Genomic DNA, 27,582 nt, shown 5'->3' on the forward strand with positions numbered 1-27,582 from the left:
AGTTCAGCCATTTCCTTGTAAAGGCCAAGATGCCGGTGTGATCAGTAGCAGTACATTTGTGGATAGCGCAGAGCTCATCCTCAAGTCAACACATCCTCCGGAGGGAATTGTGGAGGGTGAGAGGTACTGCAGCATTAATCTGTAGAATCCAGAGGATTGTTGCTACCTTATGTTCATTAAAAAACAGACTGAAAGCAGGGCTGCCGACAATGGGTAAGAGTTGGGAGTGAGAAATTACGAGAGACCAAGCCCGAGGGATCGTAGCGACCGGGGGCTGGGGGGGTGTGGGTGTGAATAAGGATTAGCTATGAATAAGGTTAGGCTAAATTACATTCCTAATTCCATTCCACAGTAGAGCCAGGCTCTGATCATCAGGTGCAGCACATGAATGATCTTAGTATATTCACGTACGGAAATCAGATTACAATCAAGCACTTAGCCCATGTTGACCAACCTGGGTCTCACTGCACACCTGGTACTACTGACCCTGACTCGAGTTGCATACCTTCTCTCATTCCTGACCCTGAATCCAGTCTTACACCTGACCCCCTATTCTACCCTAATCATAGCTGCATACCTGCTTAGGTTCCCAGTGCTGAACACTCCCATTGTCCCAGCTTTGACTGCACACCTAGTATTATTCTAGACCTTGACTCTGGATGCACACTTGGCCTTGCTCCTAGCCCCTCTGCACTGACAATATATCTGGCCCACACAGAAAGCCCCATATCTGATCCCCTGGACTTAACCTATTACGTTCAAGTCCACAGGTGCTTATCTAATGCAGTAATCCTTTATGGGGCACTTCACGGACCAAATTTTGAATAACAAAATTTGCTACATCCATTGGCTTCCTTGTTATCTAACATGCTAGTTACTTTGTCAAAGAAGTCATCAATTGGTTGAACACAATTTCTCATCCATAAAATTATACTCATTCAGTTGTATAAGTATTCTGTTACCATTTCCTTCATTTTCCTAACAAACTGAAGTCTTTTTTACCCCCAATATTTTCAGTATGTTGCTGTCTTCCTCTCAGCTGGGACTTTTCCCGAAATGCAAAGTCCAATAACAATATATATTTAAGCAATAATATTCTATTTAATGTGATCTTGAGAGTACAATATTTTCTGTGGCATTCATAACACAACAATGATAAAAAGATCTTTGTTTTGATTGCACCTACCAACATGCATACATTATTATATTACAGTTAATATGTACCGAGGGCAAATTTTTGTTCCAATGCTCCCCATTCCCAATTACTTTTACATTGAAGTGATTGAAATCCAAGTGAAGTTTAAATGGCATCAGACAAATAAAACCTCCAGAATGGATGATATTCATTATGTGGTTGGTTAGTCAGTATCAGCACAATTACTGTATTAAACTTGTAATCCTCAGATGTCCTGGTTCAAGCTAAAACTAAAGACAAATAATAACCTCCTCACCCATTCCCCTACAAGTATCTCTGTCACTCCTTTAAAATATGCCCCTTCTTTGAATAAGCTCTTAAACATCACATCTGAATCAGTTTCCATCTGATTACACTCCTTGAGCATGTTCATCTACGTGTTCAATTAATAAAACAACAAGATTGGGGACATTTCTTGTCAAGTCTTCTAATGTTTTTGCAGATTCCCCGCTGGAAAGGGTTTTGATTTATCTACCCCGAAATGATGAACTGGATTCACTCAGACCAAACACTTCTTTTCCACCTTTTATTTTCTCCTCCTTTTATTTTGGCAGATTAGTCTTTAGCAGTTTTAGCTGCTTAGTCTTCAGCAGTTTTTGTCTTTAGCAGTTTTTGTCTGGTGAAAAACCTTTAGACGCAAAGGCAGAAAATATACATTACTGTAACCAAATATAAATAACAGAAAATTACATGTATCTAACATTCCAACTCATAGCAGCCATTTTGTTTTAAAAAATAATTTTCACATTTCATTAAATGAAAAATACAGATAATGCCCACTACTGTTTTTTAACACATTTTATCATATTTTTTAAAGTGCAATTATTTAAACCAACACCACACATAGCATATAAGCATTAGAAATTAGCTCACATTAGCCCTTAACCCCACACTGAAGCAGGATGCACTTTACATAGACAACAAACACTATCATCACCCTTTAATCTTGGTTAACATACACCACCAATATTTCAAACTTTATCAATCAACACGTTAGCCAGACAAGTTTCTCAGACATTAAAGGGTTAAACAGAGTCTCTGGGGCTGCAGTCTTCGGCTCAGTTAATTTAGAGTTCAGTCCTTACCGGCTGCCAATCGGGTCTGTAGAAAATCAGTCCTGCTTGCCTTTTCTGGCTATTGCGGCAGTCTTTTCGGACAGTCCTTTTGATTTACTGTTCAAGTTTTGCCGCCCGCAAGTCTCTTCCGTTTTCTTCCCTGGCTTCTGGTGCTGTGTGCCCTTTTGAAAGCCCCAGGCAGAACTCGGCAGGCTGGGGTTCCGCCCACTTTAATCACTGTCTCGTGATTTCAATTTAGCATTTCTCTGCACCTGTCCTTTAATTTCAGTTTGACTTGACATGTCTATTCAACCTGTCAAATAAATTTGGGGGGGGGGGGGGGTGTTTAGAAATAGTCAGTGAGGTAAACAAACATAATAGTTGAGTGGCAAATAACAATCGTGCTACCTTCTCAATATTTAACTGAAGGAAATAATGGGTTATCGGGCTGTATGTTGTGACAGACAGCCTGACACCTTGCATGTCATTTTAATATTACACTTATCCCACCCCCCTGGATATTCCGGATTAATAAATTAAGGTTTTGTCAACTAATTACAAATCAGGCTAATTACAAATCAATAAACTTAGTCAACTCCGAAACACGAAGCGCTGAGCATTGGGATCCAGACATCACGAACAACTGGCCTCAGTTCCCTGCTCACATCTGGCAGGGCTCCGTCTGAACCAGGGGCCACGGAGCGCTTTTGAAAGTGGGGAGGCTGAGCGATCACTGATCACTGGCCTTGGAGGTACCCGGTGAGGCAGTGGAGGGACCGAGTGAAGGGAGGGAGGGGGGTGCTTTTTGAAATTTGATGTATTAAAATCATGTTATAATGCAGTGTAGAAGTCTGATTTCAATGTTTTTTGTTTAAAGTATTTTTAAGAGGTAATTTTTTAAGGGGTAACCTTTTCCACACAAAGGGTGGTGGGTGTATGAAACAAGCTGCCAGATGAGGTAGTTGAGGCAGGGACTATCCCAACATTTAAGAAACAGTTAGACTGATACGTGCTGTAATTGTTATATGGTTATATGATACATGGATAGGACAGGTTTGGAGGGATATGGACCAAAAGCAGGTAGTGCAGCTGGGACATTTTGGAGGGTGTGGACAAGTTGTGCCGAAGGGCCTGTTTTCACACTGTATCACTCTATGACTACATTATACCTCCCACATGCATGAATGCTTCAAAATCAAGTGGTCGAGTATTATTGCCATATACTCAAGCAAAGAAACATAGAAAATAGGTGCAGGAATAGGCCATTCGACCCTTTGAGCCAGCGCTACAATTCAATATGATCATGGCTGTTCATCTAAAATCAGTACCCCTTTCCTGTTTTTTCCCCATATCCCTTGATTTCGCGAGCCCCAAGGGCAAAATGTAACTCTTGAAAATATCCAGCGAAATGGCCTCCATTGCCTTTGTGGCAGAGAATTCCACAGATTCACTGGAGTTTAGAAGGATGAGGGGGCATCTTATAGAAACATATAAAATTATATGTGAAGAAAGTTTGTCCTCATCTCAGTCCTAAATGGCCGACCCCTTATTCTTAAACTGTGTGTCCCCTGGTTCTGGACTCCCCCAACATCGGGAACATTTTTCCTGCAGCTACAGTAAGTGAAAATCTAACAGGCAAGCAGGAAGCTTTCTCCAACCACCCCCATTTGAACGCCACTATCTTCCACTGCTTCTACCCAGTGCTTGGTACCTACTTCCAGCAGTCACTGGTTGTCCTCCAGGATGCACCGAGCCGCAGCCTAGTCCATGCCGGTCACCAGAGCAAATTTGGCGCCGAGACTCTAACGGCAGCGGCGCAACGCTTCCGACTGCCCGGGACTCTTGGCCGGAGCTGCAGCGAGCGACTCGCCAGCCCGGCCAACACTCGCCAGTCCCGGTTCCCCGTCCGCATCTGCCCCCGCTGCTGCTTCTGCTTCCATCCCTCCCTCCCTCCGTCCGTCCCGGCTCTCCACCACCCACGACCAGGTTGCTCAGAGCACAGTAGCGCCTCGTCCAAAGACGGAGATATTGGAACATGTCTAGCCCATGTGAACATCTCTCTCCTGCCGCTCGCCAGCCTCGATCATGTCAGCTGCTTCCCGCAAATCCTTAAATTTCGACTGCCGGCGAGAGCAGGACATGGCCTTACTTTCTGCGATGGGTGACACTCATTCACTGCCTGGTCCTCCAGGATGCACCGAGCCGCAGCCTGGTCCATGCCGGTCACCTGGGCGAATTCGGCACAGAGACTCTAACGGCAGCGGCACAACGCTTCCGACGCCTCCGACGGCTCGGGACTCTTGCACTGAGGCTGGCTGCTCCATGGCCAGAGCTGCAGCGGCAACCTCTCGCCAGCCCGGCAAACACTCGCCAGCCCCGGCTCCCCGTCCGCATCTGCCGCCACTGCTTCTGCTTCCATCCCTCCCTCAGCCCCGGCTCTCCATCGCCCACGACCCATGCACTTGATATGAGTTTTGAAATTTTCGATGATCACAGAATTTCTCACGACAGAGCGTGAGAAATTTGTGATCAGCATGAGAATTTGACCAAATGCGTGATTCTCACGCTCGATGCGTGAGAGTTGACAGCCCTGGTTAGAGTGACTGACACCGGAAATTCAGTCCTATTGCGCAAGTGAAGAAACCTGCTGAGTAACCAGGTATGTGCATGACAAGTGGTTCTCTTGGTCTGCATTATTTAACAAGGCACAAGGACATGATTAAACAAGGCCATTGAGTTATTTTGTGTTTATATTTCTTTACTGTTGTTCCGCCGTTTGCACAGCTGCCGTAATCAGTGAAGTCAGCCCCCTAAGGTTGAGAATCATAGAAACATAGAGAATAGGTGCAGGAGTAGGCCATTCGGCCCTTCAAGCCTGCACCGCCATTCAATATGATCATGGCTGATCATCCAACTCAGTATCCTGTACCTGCCTTCTCTCCATACCCCCTGATCCCTTTAGCCACATCTAACCCTCTTAAATATAGCCAATTAACTGGCCTCAACTACCTTCTGTGGCAGAGAGTTCCAGAGATTCAGCACTCTATGTGTGAAAAATGTTTTTCTCATCTCAGTCCTAAAGGATTTCCCCTTTATCCATAAACTGTGACCCCTTGTCCTGGACTTCCCCAACATCGGGAACAATCTTCCTGCATCTAGCCTGTCCAACCCCTTAAGAATTTTGTAAGTTTCTATAAGATCCCCCCTCAATCCAAGAATGTCTTTCCTCAGATTTGGAGACCAAAACTGTACACAATACTCCAGGTGTGGTCTCACCAAGACCCTGTACAACTGCAGTAGAACCTCCCTGCTCCTATACTCAAATTCGTTTGCTATGAATGCTAATATACCATTCGCTTTCTTCACTGCCTGCTGCATCTGCATGCCTACTTTCAATGACTGGTGTACCATGACACCCAGGTCTCGTTGCATCTCCTTTTCCTAATCGGCCACCATTTAGATAATAGTCTACTTTCCTGTTTTTGCCACCAAAGTGGATAACCTCACATTTATCCACATTATACTGCACCTGCCATGCATTTGCCCACTCACCCAGCCTATCCAAGTCACCTTGCAGCCTCCTAGCATCCTCCACACAGCTAACACTGCCCCCCAGCTTTGTGTCATCTGCAAACTTGGGAGATGTTGCATTCAATTCCCTCGTCCAAATCATTAATATATATTGTAAATAGCTGGGGTCCCAGCACTGAGCCTTGCGGTACCCCACTAGTCACTCCCTGCCATTCTGAAAAGGATCCATTTACTCCTACTCTTTGCTTCCTGTTTGCTAGCCAGTTCTCTATCGACATCAATACTGAACCCCCAATACCGTGTGCTTTAAGTTTGTATACTAATCTCTTATGTGGGACCTTGTCGAAAGCCTTCTGAAAGTCACTGAATCAGGGCAGTGTGCATCCTGGAGATGCATTCATGGCCTGTCCATAATCTGAAAATCAGAAAAAAAATAATCTGGCTTTTTGACTCTTTGCCTGAACGTAAAGGATTATGGACTTGGTTTTAGTTTAGAGATACAGCATGGAAGCAGGCCCTTCTGCTCACTGAGACCGTATGACCGTCGCTCCCACGTTCTTCCCCACTTTAGGAGCAATTTTTGTTTTTCAGGATTATTTTGCTTTACCCCAACAAAGCCAGTTAGGCTGCTCCTGTAGTTCAGTGTGAAATTATGTGCATCACATTGAATGGTGGATTTGAGTGAGTGCAACATCATGCCTTGTGCCTTGGTTAGAATGGTCTCAACCTGAAATGTCGCCCATTCCTTTTCTTCAGAGATGCTGCCTGACCCGCTGAGTTACTCCAGCTTTTTGTGTCTATCCACAAAGAGATATATTCCCTGGACTAGTTTGAATGGTTGAAAGATTGCAATAAAGCTTAAATAATGAAAATTATTAGATTTGACATTTTTTGTTGCCCTAAAGCATCATTGCTTTTTGTACAGCTCGCCCTTTGGAAAATATGTAAAAATGGTCAGACATTTAAAACATTAGGGTCGTTTACACCTGAAGCTGCATTGAAGCCAGACCTGCTCAGTTCCTACATGGACCAGGCTCAGACACTTTGCTGCACATCAGTCTGCCTGCCTTAGACACCTTCCCCTTGGCTGTCAAATGGCAGCAAATTGGGAAGCATGGCAGCAATGTGCAGATACCCCTTGGAAAGATCCATGATATGCAGGTTGAGAGTCCCTGTGATCATGATGCGGAGAGCAGGCCAGGCATGAGTTCAAATAGGAAGATCTTTCTGCAGGATGTCCCACATCACAGTGATGAGGCTTTGGAAAACCTGAATCTGTCAGTACATCATTCATTGGAGAGGCCCAGGTGGGACATGGTGTCTCTGACGACAGTGGAAGGTGGTTCTCTGGATGGGGAGGTCAGTGCCTTCTCCCCAGAGGTCCCCAACTCCCTGACCGGCCACACGCACACCTCTAGTACTGAACATTACCCACTGAGTGAGCACCTCAGGGTGAATGCTGGGGAGAGGTCGGCTATAGACTTATAGACTTTGGAAGTGGTCTGAGCAATATACATTGAGTTCTGAACGATCTGGTTAAGTCTCCCGATGTCAACAAGGGAATAGCAATGAATGGAATGCAGTAGCATGATGTGCTCCTGGTTCTAGAGGAGGTTGCATCCAAAAGCTCCATTCATGGCGGAAGTAGGTGTGGCACCTAATATCATTGGATACACACATGACTGTAAATGCACTATTTCCATTTTGCACAAAAGTTCCGGCCCAATTTCCCCAAATTGATGTTATTTTACCTGCAATTAGAACACAATGCTGCACAGCAACAGGCAGCCAACCCGATTCTTGCTCCTGGCCTGGGAACAAGTCTCTCAGTGATGTATTCCTCCAGGGAATTAGCCTCTGATTACAACATGAAACATTTTATGGGTTTATTTTGTTCTGAATGTTATTATTATCTAAGAGAATGTTTGATTGCATTCTGTTACCTACCACTTGTAGCTTTAATGATGAAGAGCAGATTGGCCTTATTGTTCATACAAAATTACTATTGGCAGCTGCTGCTTCATTTGAAGTGTTAATTTCTGCATCAGTCAGATACAGTGGCTCTCTCGAGTTATGAATTACCTGACTGATGGAAATCCAATTTCACCCAAATTCTATCACCCATTTTTCAATTTGGTAATATCAATAGTAAAATGTTTCATGTTATAAGATGCATTTCTAGAGTACAATCTGGATAGTTATAGAAGAGGAGACACGGAACTGTAGATGCTAAAATCTTGCATAGAATACCAATTGCTGGAGGGACTCAGTGGGTCAGGTAGCATGTTTAGAAGTAGAGAGGTGGAAAGCAGGAGCAACAGAGGTCCCGACCTGAAATGTCACTTATCCATATTAGAAACATAGAAACATAGAAATTAGGTGCAGGAGTAGGCCATTCGGCCCTTCGAGCCTGCACCGCCATTCAATATGATCATGGCTGATCATCCAACTCAGTATCCCGTACCTGCCTTCTCTCCATACCCTCTGATCCCCTTAGCCACAAGGGCCACATCTAACTCCCTCTTAAATATAGCCAATGAACTGGCCTCGACTACCCTCTGTGGCAGGGAGTTCCAGAGATTCACCACTCTCTGTCTGAAATAAGTTCTTCTCATCTCGGTTTTAAAGGATTTCCCCCTTATCCTTAAGCTGTGACCCCTTGTCCTGGACTTCCCCAACATCGGGAGCAATCTTCCTGCATCTAGCCTGTCCAACCCCTTAAGAATTTTGTAAGTTTCTATAAGATCCCCTCTCAATCTCCTAAATTCTAGAGAGTATAAACCAAGTCTATCCAGTCTTTCTTCATAAGACAGTCCTGACATCCCAGGAATCAGTCTGGTGAACCTTCTCTGCACTCCCTCTATGGCAATAATGTCCTTCCTCAGATTTGGAGACCAAAACTGTACGCAATACTCCAGGTGTGGTCTCACCAAGACCCTGTACAACTGCAGTAGAACCTCCCTGCTCCTATACTCAAATCCTTTTGCTATGAAAGCTAACATACCATTCGCTTTCTTCACTGCCTGCTGCACCTGCATGCCCACTTTCAATGACTGGTGTACCATGACACCCAGGTCTCGCTGCATCTCCCCTTTTCCTAGTCGACCACCATTTAGATAATAGTCTGCTTTCCTGTTTTTGCCACCAAAATGGATAACCTCACATTTATCCACATTATACTGCATCTGCCAAACATTTGCCCACTCACCCAGCCTATCCAAGTCACCTTGCAGTCTCCTAGCATCCTCCTCACAGCTAACACTGCCCCCCAGCTTAGTGTCATCCGCAAACTTGGAGATATTGCCTTCAATTCCCTCATCCAGATCATTAATATATATTGTAAATAGCTGGGGTCCCAGCACTGAGCCTTGTGGTACCCCACTAGTCACTGCCTGCCATTGTGAAAAGGACCCGTTTACTCCTACTCTTTGCTTCCTGTTTGCCAGCCAGTTCTCTATCAACATCAATACTGAACCCCCAATGCCGTGTGCTTTAAGTTTGTAAACTAATCTCTTATGTGGGACCTTGTCGAAAGCCTTCTGGAAGTCCAGATACACCACATCCACTGGTTCTCCCCTATCCACGCTACTAGTTACATCCTCGAAAAATTCTATAAGATTCGTCAGACATGATTTACCTTTTGTAAATCCATGCTGACTTTGTCCAATGATTTCACCACTTTCCAAATGTGCTGCTATCCCATCTTTAATAACTGACTCTAGCAGTTTCCCCACTACCGATGTTAGACTAACTGGTCTGTAATTCCCCGTTTTCTCTCTCCCTCCCTTCTTAAAAAGTGGGGTTTCGTTTGCTACCCGCCAATCCTCAGGAACTACTCCAGAATCTAAAGAGTTTTGAAAGATTATTACTAATGCATCCACTATTTCTGGAGCTACTTCCTTAAGTACTCTGGGATGCAGCCTATCTGGCCCTGGGGATTTATCGGCCTTTAATCCATTTAATTTACCCAACACCACTTCCCGGCTAACCTGGATTTCACTCAATTCCTCCAACTCCTTTGACCCGCGGTCCCCTGCTATTTCCGGCAGATTATTTATGTCTTCCTTAGTGAAGACGGAACCAAAGTAGTTATTCAATTGGTCCGCCATATCCTTGTTCCCCATGATCAACTCGCCTGTTTCTGACTGCAAGGGACCTACATTTGTTTTAACTAATCTCTTTCTTTTCACATATCTATAAAAACTTTTGCAGTCAGTTTTTATGTTCCCTGCCAGTTTTCTTTCATAATCTATTTTTCCTTTCCTAATTAAGCCCTTTGTCCTCCTCTGCTGGTCTCTGAATTTCTCCCAGTCCTCCGGTATGCTGCTTTTTCTGGCTAATTTGTACGCATCATCCTTCGCTTTGATACTATCCCTGATTTCCCTTGTTATCCACGGATGCACTACCTTCCCTGATTTATTCTTTTGCCAAACTGGGATGAACAATTTTTGTAGTTCATCCATGCAGTCTTTAAATGTCTTCCATTGCATATCCACCGTCAACCCTTTTAGAATTAATTGCCAGTCAATCTTGGCCAATTCACGTCTCATACCCTCAAAGTTACCTTTCTTTAAGTTCAGAACCATTGTTTCTGAATTAACAATGTCACTCTCCATCCTAATGAAGAACTCAACCATATTATGGTAACTCTTGCCCAAGGGGGCACGTACAACAAGACTGCTAACTAACCCTTCCTCATTACTCAATACCCAGTCTAAAATAGCCTGCTCTCTCGTTGGTTCCTCTACATGTTGATTTAGATAACTATCCCGCATACATTCCAAAAAATCCTCTTCCTCAGCACCCCTGCCAATTTGATTCACCCAATCTATATGTAGATTGAAGTCACCCATTATAACGGTTTTGCCTTTGTCGCACGCATTTCTAATTTCCTGTTTGATACCATCTCCAACTTCACTACTACTGTTAGGTGGCCTGTACACAACACCCACCAGCGTTTTCTGCCCCTTAGTGTTTCGCAGCTCTACCCATACCGATTCCACATCCTGCAAACTAATGTCCTTCCTTTCCATTGCGTTAATCTCCTCTCTAATCAGCAACGCTACCCCACCTCCTTTTCCTTTCTCTCTATCCCTCCTGAATATTGAATATCCCTGGATGTTCAGCTCCCAGCCTTGGTCACCCTGGAGCCATGTCTCCGTGATCCCAACTATATCATAGTCATTAATAGCTATCTGCACATTCAACTCATCCACCTTATTACGAATGCTCCTTGCATTGAGACACAAAGCCTTCAGGCTTGTTTTTACAACACTCTTACCCCTTATACAATTTTGTTGAAAAGTGGCCCTTTTTGATTTTTGCCCTGGATTTTCCGGCCTGCCACTTTTACTTTTCACCTTGCTACCTATTGCTTCTACCCTCATTTTACACCCCTCTGTCTCTACGCTCACACATTTAAGAAACCCTTTCCTTTAACTCCATCCTCCACTAGCCCATTCGACACCCCACCCCCCCTTATTCAGTTTAAAACCACCCGTGTAGCAGTGGCAAACCTGCCTGCCAGATTGCTGGTCCCACAACTGTTAAGATGCAATCCGTCCCTTTTGTACAGTACCCCCTTACCCCAAAACAGATCCCAGTGATCTAAGAATCTAAATCACTGCCCCGTGCACCAGTTCCTCAGCCACACGTTCAGGTCCCGTATCTCCCTGTTCCTGCTCTCGCCAGCACGAGGAACAGGAAGCAAACCGGAGATAACAACCCCGGAGGTCCTGCTGTTCAGCATTTTTCCGAGCTCTCTAAAGTCACGCTGCAGAATATTCATCCCCTTCTTTCCGACATCGTTTGTGCCGACATGCACCACCACTTCCGGATGTTCACCTTCGCCCTTGAGGATTTTCTGCACTCTGTCCGTGACATCCTGGATCCTGGCACCAGGAAGGCAGCACACCATCCTCGCATCCCGTCTGTTGCCGCAGAAACCCCTGTCCGTACCTCTCACAATGGAGTCTCCCACTACAATGGCGTTGCCTGCCTTAGGCCTTTTTGGTTTTGGCTCAACAGCCCTATTCGCATCACAAGCCAGTCCGCCGCCCAGTGTAAACACCTCTTCTGTCCCGACAGCTTCTAAGTGGGTGAACCTGTTCACAAGAGGTACAACACCCGGGGACGTTGGCATTCCATGCTTCCCTCCCGTTCTCACTGTCTCCCACCTTCTCTCTTCCAGTACCTTAGGTGTAACAATCGTACTGTAGGACTTGTCTAGGAACGACTCCGTTTCTCGGACGAACCGGAGGTCATCCACTTGCTTCTCCAGTTCCCCAACACGGCCCTTCAGGAGCTCTACCTGGATGCACTTCTCGCATTTGTAGCAGCCAGAGGCACCGGCGGTGTCCTTGACCTCCCACATACTGCAAGCATCGCACTGAATCAGCTTGCCTGACATCTGCTTCTTTCGTCTCCTCGCCAAAGACTCACACTTCCCTCACAGGGCCGCTCACTCACTGCCGCTCGCTAAGAGCAGTCTTGCTTAAATTGACTGATAAATTGCCTGATTTACCAATTTACAAACCAAATTCCTCAGTTTTCAACTGTTTTCCCAGCACTGAAACTGTTTTCACTTCTCTCCTCCCACTTGGGCTAGAGCCAATCAGTCGTATCTCTTGCTAATCTCCTACTGCTGTTGTTGCTCCCAAAGCTACAGCAGTTCTGAGTCAAGTCTGCCTGTCCTTGACCTGTACTTTAACTGTCTTCACTTCTCTCCTCCCACTTGGGCTAGAGCCAATCAGTCGTATCTCTTGCTTATCTCCTACTGCTGTTGTTGCTCCCAAAGCTACAGCAGTTCTGAGTCTGCTCCCTGGCCCGCTGAGTTACTCCAGCATTTTGTGTTACTTATATTTCTAATCTACTTTTCAAGACCACAAGATGCCCTAAAGTGTTTAACAACCAGTCTGTAATTGCTTATGTAATGTAGAAAGCATAGCAGCAGGAATTCACGACAACAATGTTATATTGACCAGAAAATATATTTAATTAATTTTGACTGAGGGATATTTTCGGTTAGGCCACAAAGCTCTATCTGTTCTTTGTGGTAATGACCAAGGGCTTTTTTATGCCCACTTTTTTACTGTCGCATCCAAGATTCAGCTTTACTTTGCACAGTATCATACAAATCAGAGGCACAAGTACACCCCTCAGGCTCTCAAGCCTCCTGTGCCACGGTGGATTTGACTGTAACATCGACTCCACATTCTCATTTGTCGACAGTAACCTTTGCTTATCAAGAAAGGTTTGTTTAGTTCAGATATCAGTTGTAAATGTGGCAGTAACTCTTGGCAGGTTGATGAGGGCAGTGGAGTAAAAAGAAACAACAAACTTCAACTTCCATTGTATCTTTCATTACTTCAAGATATCTCAAAGTTCACAGCCAATTATGTATTTTTGGGTTATTTGTTAGAAAATAGGAAATGTGAAAGTCAGAGTCCCTGCCGTATTACAGACTTTCTTTCACTATTCAGGTTCAGCATCAGGATGCACAAGCAATGAATGAAAAAGGTGTTTATTTGTAAAATATAAATATACAAATTTAAATGAATAAAAGAACAGTAGGGAATAGGCAGCCATGAAAGCTGCAATGGGGCTAAAAAATAACCAAATTAATATACATGAATCTAGTCCAACAATCATTTGAGTGTTACTCTTTAATAAAGATGGAAAGATTGTCAATCAGGAATCTGAAATGTAATACTCACAATTAGTCTGAATGACCTTGATACAGTAAAACGGAGACACAAGGAACTGCAGATGTTGGTTTATAAATAAAAAACACAAATGCTGGAGTACCTCAGTGGGTCAGGCAGCATCTATGGAAGACATGGACAGATGTTTTGGGTTAAAACGTTGCCTATCCGTGTCCTCCACAGATACTTCCTGTTCCGCTGAGTGTTCCAGCACTGTTTTTTTATGACCTTGATGCAGGTTATGTTTGATGGATATTATATTACATTGCCCAAACCCCTCACTGTGAACAGTTCACAAGCAAATAAAGCTACCTGATATGGATCAATAAATACACTGAAATATTTTAAATGGATAGCGAAGATATACTGTAGATACAGCTGCCTGTTGGTCAGAAAACTTGGGAAAATTAGACAGTTGTGGAATTTCAGCGGAATTGACATTGTTTATCTTTCCGCTCATTTCTTTTAAAACGGCAGGTAGAACACACTCCGTTGCCGCTAATCCTCAAGAGCTGAGATGACCTGCGTACTTTATGAGCTTGTTTGCATTCAGGACATGACTTAATTCCAGCTTCAGCAAACTTGCTCTGGAGAGCATCAAGTGCTGCCATTGGCATTCTGAGTGCTGTTGGGACAGTCAGCAATGGTCAGCTGAACAGTTTCCTGGGCAGTTACTGGACAGGTCCTCCTTACCTGGAATTCAAAATCAACAACACTTTTTTTAGAACAAACGAGGAAAAGGAAGAATTGCATTCTTAGCTTTTGGTTTATTATTAACACATGCACTGTGGTACAGTGAAAAACTTTATTTTGCATGGTATCTGGTCAGTATCCAGTGAAGTCAAACATGTACAATATATAGAGCAAAGGGGAAGATAGAGTACAGAACTAATTGACTAGTAGCACATTGCAGCGCATCAGTTTCACAGACAAAGCGTTAGAACAATTAGAAATGGTGTTATACTTACAGGTAGAAAAAAATATTTAAAAGAGTGAAGCAATTGTATGTGGTGGTGGTAGATCCTTCTCTGGGAAGAGCATGCAAAGAGTCGCCTCACTCCGGCGGCATCTTTCCTAAATAAGTCTCAAGACATTTTGCAGTCAATGAAAGATGCAACGTGCTCGAGTAACTCAGCAAGTCAGAGAGCATATCTACTAGTCAATGTGCTACTAGTCATAGGTGGCGTTTCAGGTTGCACATCCGTGTTCCTCAGAGTCGCTGCCTGACCTGAATGTATTAGTGACTAAACTACATGTACAAATACCAGTATTGAACATATCTTCTCTTCCAACAAAAAAACTGTTGGAGTACAAGAAATTGGCAGATACATTTTGTGTTGGGACCATATTCCAGTCTGAAGAATGGTCTTAACACGAAGTGTCATCTGATCATTTCCCTCCACAGATGCTGCCTGGCCTGCTAAATTCTTCCATTGTTTTGCTCACGGTTCCATCTTTGCAGTCTCTTCTGTCTCCAATGTCTTTTCCTACCCATTGCACCCATTCATTATCTTAAAATTCCTCCATTAGATCACTCTTGAGGTTTTACCACAGTCAGTCAATAAGTGATGCTTGCTTCTGGTATTAACGCTTTAATTGTTAATGGTATTGCAATGTCATAAGAGTCAGACAGCATGTCAGACAGGCCCTTCGACCCAACTTGCCCATGATGACCAAGATGCCCCAGTTACACCAGTCCCATCTGCGTGCGTTTGGCCCATTTCTCTAAACCGTTGTCCAAATGTCTTTTAAATGTTGTCATAGTTTCTACCTCAACTTCCTCCTCTGGCAGCTTATTCCATCCACCCACCTGTGTGAAAACTTTGTTCCTCAGGTTGCTGTTAAATCTTTCCTTTCTCACCTTAAACCTATGTCCTCTGGTTCTTGATTCCCCTTCCCTGGGTAAAAGTGCAACAAAGTAATCTATTCCAACTGCCTGTGCATATTTTATAGTAGCACAGCTCCTCAATGTTTGACAAAATATTTCAGGTCTTCAATTCACCCACATTCAAAAGGAACTGCAGTGCTTCATTGCTTGAGTAAAGTTGTATGCTAAAGATGCAGCGATACCATTGTATAGACGAGAGTAGAGGAGAGGAAGCAATGTATCGAAGATCATTGAATCAGCAAGTGGCGAGATGATTGGGATGGAAGGTGAGAATCAGGATAGCTGATGATGACTGAAATGTGGAAGAAGGAGCGAGGACATTAGTAGTGGAAAACACCTCATATAGCAAGTGTGACGGATGGGAGAGGTGGGAAGTGAAACTAACTTAAATTACAGCTGAGATATGATGTGCTAAATTGCCCCCCCACTGCCCCTCCTTTTGTTGTTAAATTCCAAGCTTCTGTCAATAGTTTCTGATCAAGGCCCTGTTTTAACAACCTCTGCCTCACAGCTCTTCAGAATTGCTGTGTTCACCAAAATCTGTACAGCTCCCACTTCTTCCTTCCCCGCCAGTGGTAGTCTTGCCTCTGGCTACCTCTACTATGTGTTCTATAAACAGTCTTTAAAAAAATAATGAAACTACTTAAGGGCATTCCACCGTTGTGAAAGTCACTAGTATATTTTTAAGTGAATTTAAAACATTAATCACAAACAATCCTTTCAAAGCAGGTGAAAATGATTTGGGTTATTTGTTAAATTGTCTCAGATGCATGTCAAAATATGGTTGTATAATATTTAAAGTGGTATCGTGCCTTTAATGGACTAAAGGGCCTTCCTATTACTTTAAAAAAATGCTCTTAAAGCATCAATAAAGATCACACAATCCGCTACTTCAGCAAGGGAATAACAAAGATGTATTCATCTATAAACTTTCCAATGACAGCCACGGTAAAATGTTTACCTTCGTAAGAAATTGCACACCAAATACAGTAGAAGTAGGTCTTTCTGAGATAGTCTGTCACTGCTTGTAGTTTCTCCTCGGTCTGAAGACAAGAAAGTATTGTATTAATTAAAAATGCTATGCTCTTTACAGCAATCAACAACCTGACAATTTGAATGTACCTGATGCGGATGGAGCCTTGCCCGGTCAAGTATCCTGCTACGGTATGGATTTTGTGGACACAAACATTAAGATAGGAGCCTAAAAACTGTAACGTCCAGGTTCAGCTTCTTCCCAACAACCATCAGGCTATTAAACACTACAACCTCCAAATCATGACCAAACTCCCTACAACTACCTAGACTTGGCATTATTTTTGTCTTCGCAATATTATTGTTTGTTTGCTTTAAAAAAAGTACTGAACTTTTTTTTTGTTATTATGGAGTTTACCGAGTACCATGTTTACATAATTTGTTGTGTTGCTTCAAGTAAGGATTTCATTGTTCTGTTTCGGGACATGTGACAATAATCCATTCTTGACCCCTGACACCTTTTTGGCATCCTGTCATTTATCTGTATTCACTATTCACCATGTTGTCTAAAAGTCTGTATTCACTATTCACCATGTTGTCTAAAAGTCTACAGAATTAATTCTCTTACTACTTTTGTACTGACCCAGCTGATTTATTACTATCTTCCCGCAGCCTCTTACTTAACTTTCTCTCTATTCCCCACAGTTTAAGAATAAGGGGTAAGCCATTTAGAACGGATATGAGGAAACACTTTTTCACACAGAGAGTTGCGAGTCTGCCTCAGAGGGCGATGGAGGCCGGTTCTCTGGATACTTTCAAGAGAGAGCTAGATAGGGCTCTTAAAGACAGGGGAGTCAAGGGGTATGAAGGGAAGGCAGAAACGGGGTACTGATTGTGGATGATCAGCCGTGATCACATTGCATGGCCTACTCCTGCACCTATTCTCTATTGTCAATTATCACCAAACTGGCAATTTTGGAATCATAAGCAAATTTCTTAAATGTAGCACATTTAAATCTAAAACATTTATATACAGAAACATATTTGGAACATACTACAATCCCCAATGACCTTTCTCAAACTACACAAATTCTTAATCCTACTCGCCACTTTCCTTTGGATTCCATTAAAAAAATCTTCATCAATCTTCTACACAAATTTCATGGAAGAAATTATGAATACTACATCTAATGTTCTTCATTGGCACATCACAATAACTCAAAAAATTCAATAGTTAGTCATACAACCCTCTGATCTGTTGACAATTGAAATGAAACTGGCAAAGTTTGGAAAATTCTTCAAGGTGATTTCTTAGCATTGCACATTATATTTCACTTATTCTGCAAATAGCTCAGCAAGAAGAGTAAGACATATAAAGTAAAATTTGCCATACAGCTTCCATCTTCCCAATGTCCTGGTCATCCTGGTTTGTATCCTGGTCATCTTCCTCCTCCTGATCAGTGGGCACCCAGTACCAAGTTTGCTCTGGGATATCTATACCCTGTACAAAACAGAGAGGGTAGACATTTGGAAAGACATGAAAGCTAAACAAATGTATGTTCTTGAACAAATGAACCTTTACGACAAGTAATTTAACTCCCTGGGTTGCACATTGTTTTGCAGTATGTTATATACCATGGCTGTGCTTGTAATGGGATGTAAATAAAAAGGTTAAAAAGACCAGAGAATTTGTAATTTCTTGGTCCCCGAGGGGCCTTTTAGACCTGAAAGCCAGCACTTGGTTAGTGGGTATGCTCGCAAATAAAGAGGCAGAAGATGGAGGGAAATTTCTTTACAGTAAATTATGAGAGTTTTATCAGCAAGAGCAAACATGTAGGAATAGATTCTGTCTCTTCTAGCAACGAGTAAAAAGGTGCTGCAATTTATGGTGCTAAGGGTAGGTTTCCATACAAAAAGACATATTTATTTGGTATCTTTTTCAAAACATCAGTTCACAAAACTCTCTGAAGTACACTGTAGCTGATGAATTGAATATATTATTCAGCCTTTGGGAGGTAGGTGCACTGGCAAAGCCCAAGCCTAAATGCCCTTGGGAAGGTAGTAAGGAGTGTTCTCTTGAAACACGGCCATTCTTCTGCTGGAGCTACTCCCACAGTGCTGCTGGGGAGATAGTTCCAGGACTTAGGTTAAGAAACATTGAAGGACTGGCAATGTATTTCCAAGTTAGGATGTCGAATTTCTTGAAGGTGGTAGACGTCATAGATTTGGAAAGTGCTTTCTGAGTAACCTAGGCAAGTAACTGCAGGTCACTTTATAGGTGTTGAACACAGCAGCCACAACTCCAGCAGGCAATGGAGGGAATGACTCTTTAAGGTAGTTGTTAGCTGCTTTCCCTTGGAAAGTGTTGATAATTGGCAAGTAACGTTGTGTGAGACATGTGGCATGAAATTACCACCTCCAACAAGAGAAGGTTGACAATGAGAAATTATTTCCCCTTGCCGGATATATGATCAAAAGAAATGGAAGCAGGAGTAAGCTGCTCCTGTACTTTCGCCCATGTACTTACTTTATTGTTCAATAAGTTTATGACTGATCATTTACCTCAGAGCTACTTTCCTGACTAACCTCAGATCCCTTGATCCCCAATCCAAGATCCAAAAGACTACTAATCTTTATTAATATCGTGGATGAGAGGACATAAACTAAAAATCAGAGTTGGTAAGAGGAAAGAAGTCAGGAAGATGCGGGAGTCAGTTGAAATATTCAACAATGAGATTATTAGACTTTCATCACAGGATATGGAGCAAAGGCAGGTATACAGATCAGCTGTGAATGGTGTGACTGTTTAAATGGACCTTGGGAGCTGGATAGTTTGCTCCATTTCCTATATACAATCATGCAGAAAGTCAGATTACCTTCTTTTCATCCAGTTGTTGACAAGCAAACTGGCTCTTCCGTAAATCACCTTCCATCTGATTTTGGTCTTTTTTGAATCTGAAACGTACTCTAGAAGATGAAAAGGGGGAAAAAAACTCAATTGAAGTGACTTTTCTATGTATACAACTGGCGATATAAAACTGATTAATAACAACCTACACTTATATAGCACCTCCACCATAGTAAGCAACCGACAGTACTTCACAAGAAACTTTATCAAAAAATATGCAACTGATAAGATGGGTGGTAGGACAGGTGACCAAGTAGTGTCTTCAAGCTGCAGAGAGAAGTCGAGAAGCCTAGAAATTTAGGGCGGGAATTCTGTAGCTGAAAGCACGTATCAATTGTGTACTGATTAAAATCTGAGATGCACAAGATTCCAGAATTGGAGGACTGTAGTTATCTCAAGTCAGACAGAGTTAGGTTCAGCTTCATAATGGGATCAGGTTAATGCAGTCAATGGCTTGGAATGGAATTTATGATGACCATTGAACACAATGACTTTTGTGTTTTTAATTCGTTATTCTTTGAAACTGTTAACGCTGAATCTGGCAGATTACCTTGTAACAATTTAGGGCTAGGATTTGGGGGGGGGGGGATAATCTGGATAACATGTCTATCTAACTGAATTTCAATGTAAAAGGTTGCTAACAAAGAAGAGACAATTAATTCTCCCAGTGTCCAGACCAGGTTAACATTCATTGCAAAAGAAACACTAAAACCAGGTCCATTAGTTATCTATTCCTTGTTTGTATGGTCCTGCTGCAAGGTTTCAAGGTCAGTTTATTGTCACGTGTACCAATTAGGGGACAGTGAAATTCAAATTACCATACAACCATACTTTTTAAAAAAGCAACAAGACACACAACTACATAAAAGTTGACATAAACGTCCATCACAGCAGACTTCTCACTGTGATGGAAGGCAATAAAGTCCAATCTTCTTCCTCTTTTATTCTCCCGCGGTCGGGGCCGTCAAACCACCCGCAGTCAGGGCGACCAAAGCTCCAGCAGCCGGCAGTCGAAGCCTCCGCGTCGGGGCGATCGAAGGTCCCGTGGCTTGGAGTTCCCGAAGCCGGTCTCTGACCAGAGACCGTGAGCTCTGTGATGTTAAAGACCCGCAGACTCCCGCGGTGGAGCTCAGAGGTTGATCACTGGCAAAGGGATCGCGAGCTCCGTGATGTTAAAGTCCGCAGGCACCCGCAGTGGAGCTCTCAAAATCGGTCTCCAGCAAAGGCCGCCAACTGCTCGATGTTAGGCCGCAGTTAGGCCGGAGATACGATATGGAAAAAAAATCGCATCTCCGTCAAGGTAAGAGATTAGAAAAAGTTTCCTCCAACTCTTCCCCCCCACCACATAAACAAGCTAAAGAACACTAAAAACATACATTTAACACATACAAACAACAAAAGACAGACTGTTGGCGAGGCAGCCATTGTTGGCACCACCCAGTGGTATTTGTAGTAGAGATGCAGAGTCCCTCTATAATCAGTACACTTCACTATTTTAACTTACAATATATGGCAGCACAACATAAGACTAACTGATCCACATTAGTGCCAACACTTCACTTGATCCAGTTTCCATCCACTTCATCTATTTCACACCAGAACAAATTTTCATAACAAAAATGGAAAATGCTGGAAAAATTAAATACTGCAGGTCAGGCAGCATCTGTGGAAAAAGAAACATGGTTAACATTTCAGGTCAAAGTCCCTTCACCAGAACTAATGAAAGAGATTTGATGTGAAATAGTAATTCTGTTCCTTCTTTCACAGATGATGTACGACCTGCTGAAAGTTTTTAACAATTTCTGTTTTTATCTCAGAGTTTCAGCATCTGCAATTTTTCTGATTTTTCAGAATAATCTAATATGTCTCCAACTCAATACCACTCATCTCAATTGTTCCTTGTGGTGCTTATCACTTGAGTAAATTGTTTTCCCCTGGATCCCCTTAGCTGGAGTGTTCTATGACCAAAGACAAGGGGCAAGAGATATAGAGGAGAATGGGGGAAGATTTTTTGTCCAAAGGATGGTTAAAATCCATAATACACTGCCTGAGATGGCAGGCAGGTAACCGTGATATTTAAGAAATATTTGGATAAGGACTTAAAATCAACAGATTGAGGGCTGGGAAATGGGATTAGTAAAGAAAGGTACTCGATGGCCAATACCTGTTTTTGTGCTGGTTGACTCAATGACAAACCAAGCTTTGAACATTGCTTGAGGATAGTTTCAGCAAGATGAGAGCCATGGGCCGAATGGCCTACTCCTGCACCTATTTTCTATGTTTCTATGGGGTGAGGAAATCAATGTCTCCAGCGTTGAGGATTATTGGGTGTCTACGATCACCGTTAGGCTCACCAAACATGTTTGGTAGGGTGATATAGCCCAATTTACTATTTCTTGTGAACCTGAATATTATCTCTTGACGAACTGGAAAGAGTGGCAGTAGTGAGGCATTGCAGAAGTTAAACTCAAAAAGATGATTACTATACAAAGTTGCTGAATTAACCTTCAAGATCATAATGAATTGAATGGATTATAAGAACTGGAATGGGTACAAAAGATGTAATAAGTAATAATGGCTCATATATGTTCAATAGTTTCAATGCATTATATTGACTGAAATCTGTGCAGTAAGTGCAATGGATCATTACAACCAGAATCGCTACAATAGATTGAATGAGTCATAATTGCTGAAATCTATACAATGGATGCAATTAAATCCCACCTTTACAGAGCAATGGGAATTTGTCTTTTCATGTGTTAATAATCCTAGATGCCATGAACTGAAAAATTTGGATAATTAAGATAATCCATCAAATGTCAAAAAAAATTATTGTTAGTCGATAAGGCATGACCTTCCCTACAGTAGAATCTACCTTTGTAAACTTAGCATTTTATCCCAAGCTGGTGGTGGTGTGACAAGGCTGGAAAGACACAATTCGAAGGTGACAAGTTTGCTCGCAGTTGCCTTTGACTACCTGCACACAGTTCCCACTGACATTCTGGCCAAGTATAAATATAAAACTCGGCCTTACCCCTAGGACATAAGTCTTTCCATTCCCAACCATCGCTTCAAATGTAATAATCTGAAACATGCTTCACTCCCTTATCAAATATTTAATAAATTACTAGAGATGGGAAAGATTCAACCTGGCGGATAAAGGGGATGGAACTTTATACATAAAGTACTGAGACCAAATACATGACTCAAAATGTACAACTGACTTGAAGCTGAAACAAGTAGTTGAGTTTTATGTGGTTCGGGATAGATGGCCAAATGAATCAATGAAAGTACAAGTTGATAATCTTATGTTCCTATCTTAAAATATTTAAAATATTGGTTCTATAAAATCATGTTTTGTATTAAATAAATATGAACCAGGCAGAGGTGTACTATACCTATAATCATTATAGGCGAACTTCTCGGCTTGTCTTTTCACTTGTAACATTTGTTTTCGATGTTCCATCCTCTCCTCAGCTTTCCGTTTCTTGGCTTTCTCATGGCCAATTCCACCACGTCCTTTAATGGTAAAACAACACTTGTATTCCAGTCAGGCACCAGCACTGCAACGATGGTGTCCTTGTACACCAGCATGAAAGTATATTCTCCTCAAAGGCAAGAGGAAACATAAAGCAATTGTGTTCTGTTCAGAATGAACGAAGAGGCTATTCCCAGGTAGTGAAAAGATTTAATTTTTACAGAGGTTCATAGGTTGATTTTATTTGTACGTTGGAAAATACACATAAAACATACAATATGGTAACCATGTCCCCACAATTTGTAATGAATGGCAAGTGAATGAATCAAAAGTACATAAGACTGGTAAGAAAGAACAATTACTAAAAGTAGAGGATGAGGAAACAACTAATTTTGCTGTTCATAGGAACGAACGTTTGGGCATATGTTGGACCTTTGGATTTAATAATATTCTGGGAGCTTGTTCCTATGTAGGAGTGTCCTTAAATTGGACGTTTGCAACCTGGGAAGGCCTGTACTAATTATTCATCACATCATAAGCAACATTAACCCCCCCCCCCCGATAAAAAAAATGCAGGATTCTGCTATTCGTTAGAATCTCCTTTCTAATAAAGTACCAAATGTTAATTTAACCAGTGAGCCACAAGGTTGCAGCAGTTCAAGATGGCTCACTGCCACCCTCTCAAGGCCAATAGAGTGGTAATAAATCTTGCCACGCCAACATCACCCGCATCCCAAATAAATAAATAAATAAGACCCTGAATATTAAATCCTACACAAAATATAATGGCAATTCATCCAAAAATTCACAGCAAACTACATTTAACTGACCTTTTTTGATCTCTAGTGGAATGGGTTCAATAATCCCAGTTTCTGTAAAAGCAAAGGTGACATTTAGATTTTAAACTTATTTTACATTTACTCCTAACTTTCATGGTAAAATATTTTATGAACTCCCTTTGCACAGTCATTTTTCATAATTTGAAATCATGATGAAAGCATGCTTTGCGTGATCTAATATTCATGGCCAAATAACCAAATGACTTTATTCAGAATGGCCACAATGTGGTGCTTGATGCCAAGAGGAGTATCTGGAACACCAGAATGGACTGCTGTTTGGGTTCAGCAGAAATTTTGGCATGGATTAGCTGAGATGAAAGTCCTGCTTTTGTCTTGCAAAACTGCATACAGTGCAACATTACAAGATTTCAAAGAATGAGGCTTCGACAAGCTCAGAAGCAAAACATACTTAAGTATGTCAACAGATCAGAAAGGACCCATTGAGGAAACATGTGTTAATGTTGTGTTGTGTATTTAATTTTTTATTCAAGGAATTCAGGTGGCAAAGTTTGCATTTATTTTGCATCCCTACTTGCCATCTGAACCAAGTACCTTGTTGGATAATTCAACAAATTCACACACCAGTCAGACATTGATGATGGAATTCACTACTGCTTTTAATCTATCAAGACAAAAAGATTATTTGAAGATAAAGATCTCAGACCTGCCACAAGACTTGTGGTCTACTGGCCTGTTCTCCTATGCTTTGGAGACCTGGACTACCGACAGCGGGGATCCAAAGGCAATGGAAAAATATCACCAATGTTGTTTCTGCAAAATCCTCCAGATTCATGAGAAAGATACATGAACCGATGTGAGTGCCAGCTTCTAGACCCAGCATTGAAGCCCTAGTTATTCTCTGTCAGTTGACCTCATTGTTGTTATGGTCAGCACCAGTTATAGGCACCTCTGTTCTGAGCTCTGTTGTGACAGATTAACAGACAGAAAAGATTCAAATGTGCTCAAAACTTTCTTGAAGAAGTGCAGCATTCCTGCCGACTCCCGGAATCTCTGCTCCACGACTGTTCATAGTAGAGAAGAAGCATTCAGGATGGTATGAAGAACCTCCAGTGCATGCATCAGGGGCACACTAAAGCCCGTATAAATTGTGAAAGGAATGCATCACTTCACAGGCTAGCCTCCTGCCCCATTAGCCAACTCCTACCCCAGCTGTGATTCTCACAATAGCCCATCAGCTACTTCTGAACCCAGGAGTGGTAGTAAGTCACCCTCGATTACAAGGAAGGTAGACACAAAATGCTGGAGTAACTCAGCAGAACAGGCCGCATCTCTGGAGAGAAGGAATGGGTGACGTTTCGAGTCGAGACCCTTCTTCAAGAAGACCCATTCCTTCTCTCCAGAGATGCGGCGTGTCCTGCTGATTTATTCCAGCATTTTGATCAATCATCATCCTATTGACCGTCCCACATGGAACTGGAAAGTATTCAATAGGATAATGATTGAGGAGGGAGACTGGGATGATGGGAGTGGTGGAGGGGATTTTGAGATGATTCTGCTCCTGTGAAACACCTTGGCTTGTTTAACCATTTATGAAAACACATACTCTAGCTGTTCTTTAAAATAATTAAGCTGCTTCAAATATTATTATGTTTCGTTATTTTACATTGCATTTAAAATTTCAGTTACTACTGATTATCGTCAGGGACTATCCATAATGAAGTAGCAATAAATTCCTTTAAACCGCATCCGAGACATATAGCTCTTCAAAAATAAAATTCAGAGATAACAGAAAATAACTGGATACACACCGTTCCTGCCGAGACCACGGCCTGCTTTATACCCCATCTTCTGAAGCAATGCAAAGCCCTTATTGTCACTCCCCAACGAGCACTGTAGCATGGAGTCACGTCTCTCCTCTTCACGGTTCACACGAGTCGGCGGCTTTTTCTGCTCAACTTTTTTCTCATGGTGTCTTTCTGATTTTTCCACCTTAACCAATCCAGGCTTGACATCCTGCCTAGGGATATATTAAAGGCAGCTTTTATATAATATCCAGAATTCTCCCCATCCCAACTGCACCAGGAAATGTAACCTCCTACGCTAGGTCGCACTCAACAAATCTTCAGCAGGTCCATCAAGGGAGATACAAGCATGTAACATGTCTGTTTGTCTATGGTGTAGTCAAACTGACACGTGGTGTGAGCGGCTCAGTGGTGCAGTGAGTAGAGCTACTGCTCTCACAGCGTCAGTGAGCCAGGTTTGATCCTGACCTCGGGTTCTGTCTGTGTGAAGCTTGCATGTGGGTTTCCGCCAGGTGGTCAGGTTACCTCCCGAATCCCAGAGTTGTGCGCAACTGTAGATGAATTGGCCTCTGTATGTTAACTGGGATAACATACAACTAATGTGAACGGGTGATCGATGGTCAGTGTGGACTCGATGGGTTGAATGACCTGTTTCCATGCTGTGCCTTTCAAATAGAAAGACTGACACCCTAACAAGTGCATTCCTGTCTGTGTGATAAGGAACAGGATACTCAGTTAATATTCCCTTCCTAATCCATGTAAAATTAAAACAACTAATGGCATTCTATCAGTTTAGCAGACTGAAGATGAAATTGGAAGTGAAAGTATGTCTTGAAATATCTGATCACCACAATGTGTTCGGCAAGTACCTCAATTCTCTACCTCCAATTACCAACACCACCAATCTTTCTTCACTTCACCAATGGAAATGGTATCACTTTACTTAATTTACTCAAAACTCTGTATACATTTGAACAGCTCTATTAAGTTTCACCACACCGAACGATACTCTAAAGAGAACAATCCTAACTTCTCAGAACTCAGGTCTTTCAGCTCTGGTACCATACTGGTAAATCCCTTCTGTATGTTCTTCAAAGCCATGTTTTCCTGCTTTAGGTTATTTTTTGGGTTATTTTTGGATACAAATCTACATGAAGATCGTAAAGTTACACAGAAACACAGGCAATCAATGCTCACTTGTCAGTGTCCACCACAACCATGGGACAAAATCAGTTTAACATATCGAGTATACATAAAAAGGGGGGGCGGGGGTCTCCTGTAAAAATTGTCAGCATTAAACTGTTAATCAGCATTGTTTAAACAATTTTTCTTGTTGCTCTTTGTGGAAATTGGTAATTAATCTACCACAAGTAGTTAAATCAAACGTCAAGAGTCTCATCATTAGGAAAATAACTGAGTTATGTAGGCAAATTATTTTTCCTAAACACAACGTACATACAATTGCAGCCTCCAGTAGCTTCAATAGATTAGGGTGACACAACGTCAATGCTGTTGACACACCACTCCAGCATTGAGGATTCGATTCTGACATTGTGGTGTTTGCATGTTCTCCCTGTGCCTGCGTGAGTTTCCTTCCACATCCCAAAGGTTGGGAGGTTAACCGACCCCCTGTAAACCATCCCTAGTGGTGGGAGAATCAGGAGTTAATGGACATGGGGAGAAAAGGTTTATGAGACTAATGAGAATATGGGACTGCTCCAACAGCAACCAAAGACTGGGTGGGCTTCTAGTTATATAATGTGCAAGGCCAACAACCTTTGAGTCTAACTTCGGCTGTCAACACCATCAGTACTAGAAAACAAACAATGTTTATGAGCTATGGGACTACGGCTACGAGAAAAACTGCAAGAGATTTAGCCCCAGGAGAAACTGCTTCCCACGGAGCCGTGATGTTAGTGGAAGAGGCAGAATTTGTCAACGTTGAAGATGACACAGGGAGGTGGGCAACCTCTGAATATTGGCAGAGGACGGGCCTGCTCTTACTCGGTGGACATCCAACATATTTGATTGGTAAATATACCGACTCTGGTGAGGCCCACCGCAGACCCTGAGAGACGTCTTACTGAAAATTGATAAAGGCATCCGACATGTAATCCTCTTCCTCCCCTTCAGCGGCCATCTTCCGCCTCCCAAAGCGGCCCGCACTGCGCCTGCGCACGCGGCGGGGGGGGGGGGGGGGCACGACGTAACGCGCGGAGGGCGTGACGTAGACCCTCCGAGCGCGGGCCC

The 27,582-nt window shown here is 42.6% G+C and overlaps 1 protein-coding gene across 3 annotated transcripts; it reads right to left on the bottom strand.

Annotated features, from left to right (window-relative positions):
- Window positions 1–13,286: 13,286 nt before the first annotated feature.
- gpatch11 (G-patch domain containing 11) lies at window positions 13,287–27,557 on the bottom strand. 3 transcript variants are annotated; one of them, XM_033021793.1, is made up of 8 exons: window positions 27,417–27,557; window positions 25,339–25,547; window positions 23,561–23,602; window positions 22,651–22,771; window positions 19,221–19,311; window positions 17,738–17,845; window positions 16,334–16,415; window positions 13,287–14,177 (listed from the first exon to the last, which is right to left on the bottom strand). In XM_033021793.1, the coding sequence occupies exons 1-8, from the start codon at window positions 27,470–27,472 to the stop codon at window positions 14,122–14,124; spliced, it is 765 nt and encodes a 254-aa protein (XP_032877684.1). In that variant the 5' UTR covers window positions 27,473–27,557; the 3' UTR covers window positions 13,287–14,121. The 3 variants fall into 3 exon arrangements, with proteins under 3 accessions (XP_032877684.1, XP_032877683.1, XP_032877685.1); XM_033021792.1 differs by having other exon boundaries at window positions 27,374–27,505; XM_033021794.1 differs by having other exon boundaries at window positions 27,393–27,498.
- Window positions 27,558–27,582: the final 25 nt, after the last annotated feature.

Source organism: Amblyraja radiata, chromosome 5, assembly GCF_010909765.2.
Source record: "Amblyraja radiata isolate CabotCenter1 chromosome 5, sAmbRad1.1.pri, whole genome shotgun sequence".
NCBI classification, from domain to species: domain Eukaryota; kingdom Metazoa; phylum Chordata; class Chondrichthyes; order Rajiformes; family Rajidae; genus Amblyraja; species Amblyraja radiata.

Coding starts and splice junctions, on each gene's coding strand:
- gpatch11 (XM_033021792.1), bottom strand. CDS start 27,435: ATGCCTTTATCAATTTTCAGTAAGACGTCTCTCAGGGTCTGCGGTGGG. Junction 23,603..25,338: donor CCGTGGTCTCGGCAGGAACG/GTGTGTATCCAG, acceptor TTGCTTTTACAG/AAACTGGGATTATTGAACCC. Junction 16,416..17,737: donor ACATTGGGAAGATGGAAGCT/GTATGGCAAATT, acceptor TCTTGTCTTCAG/ACCGAGGAGAAACTACAAGC.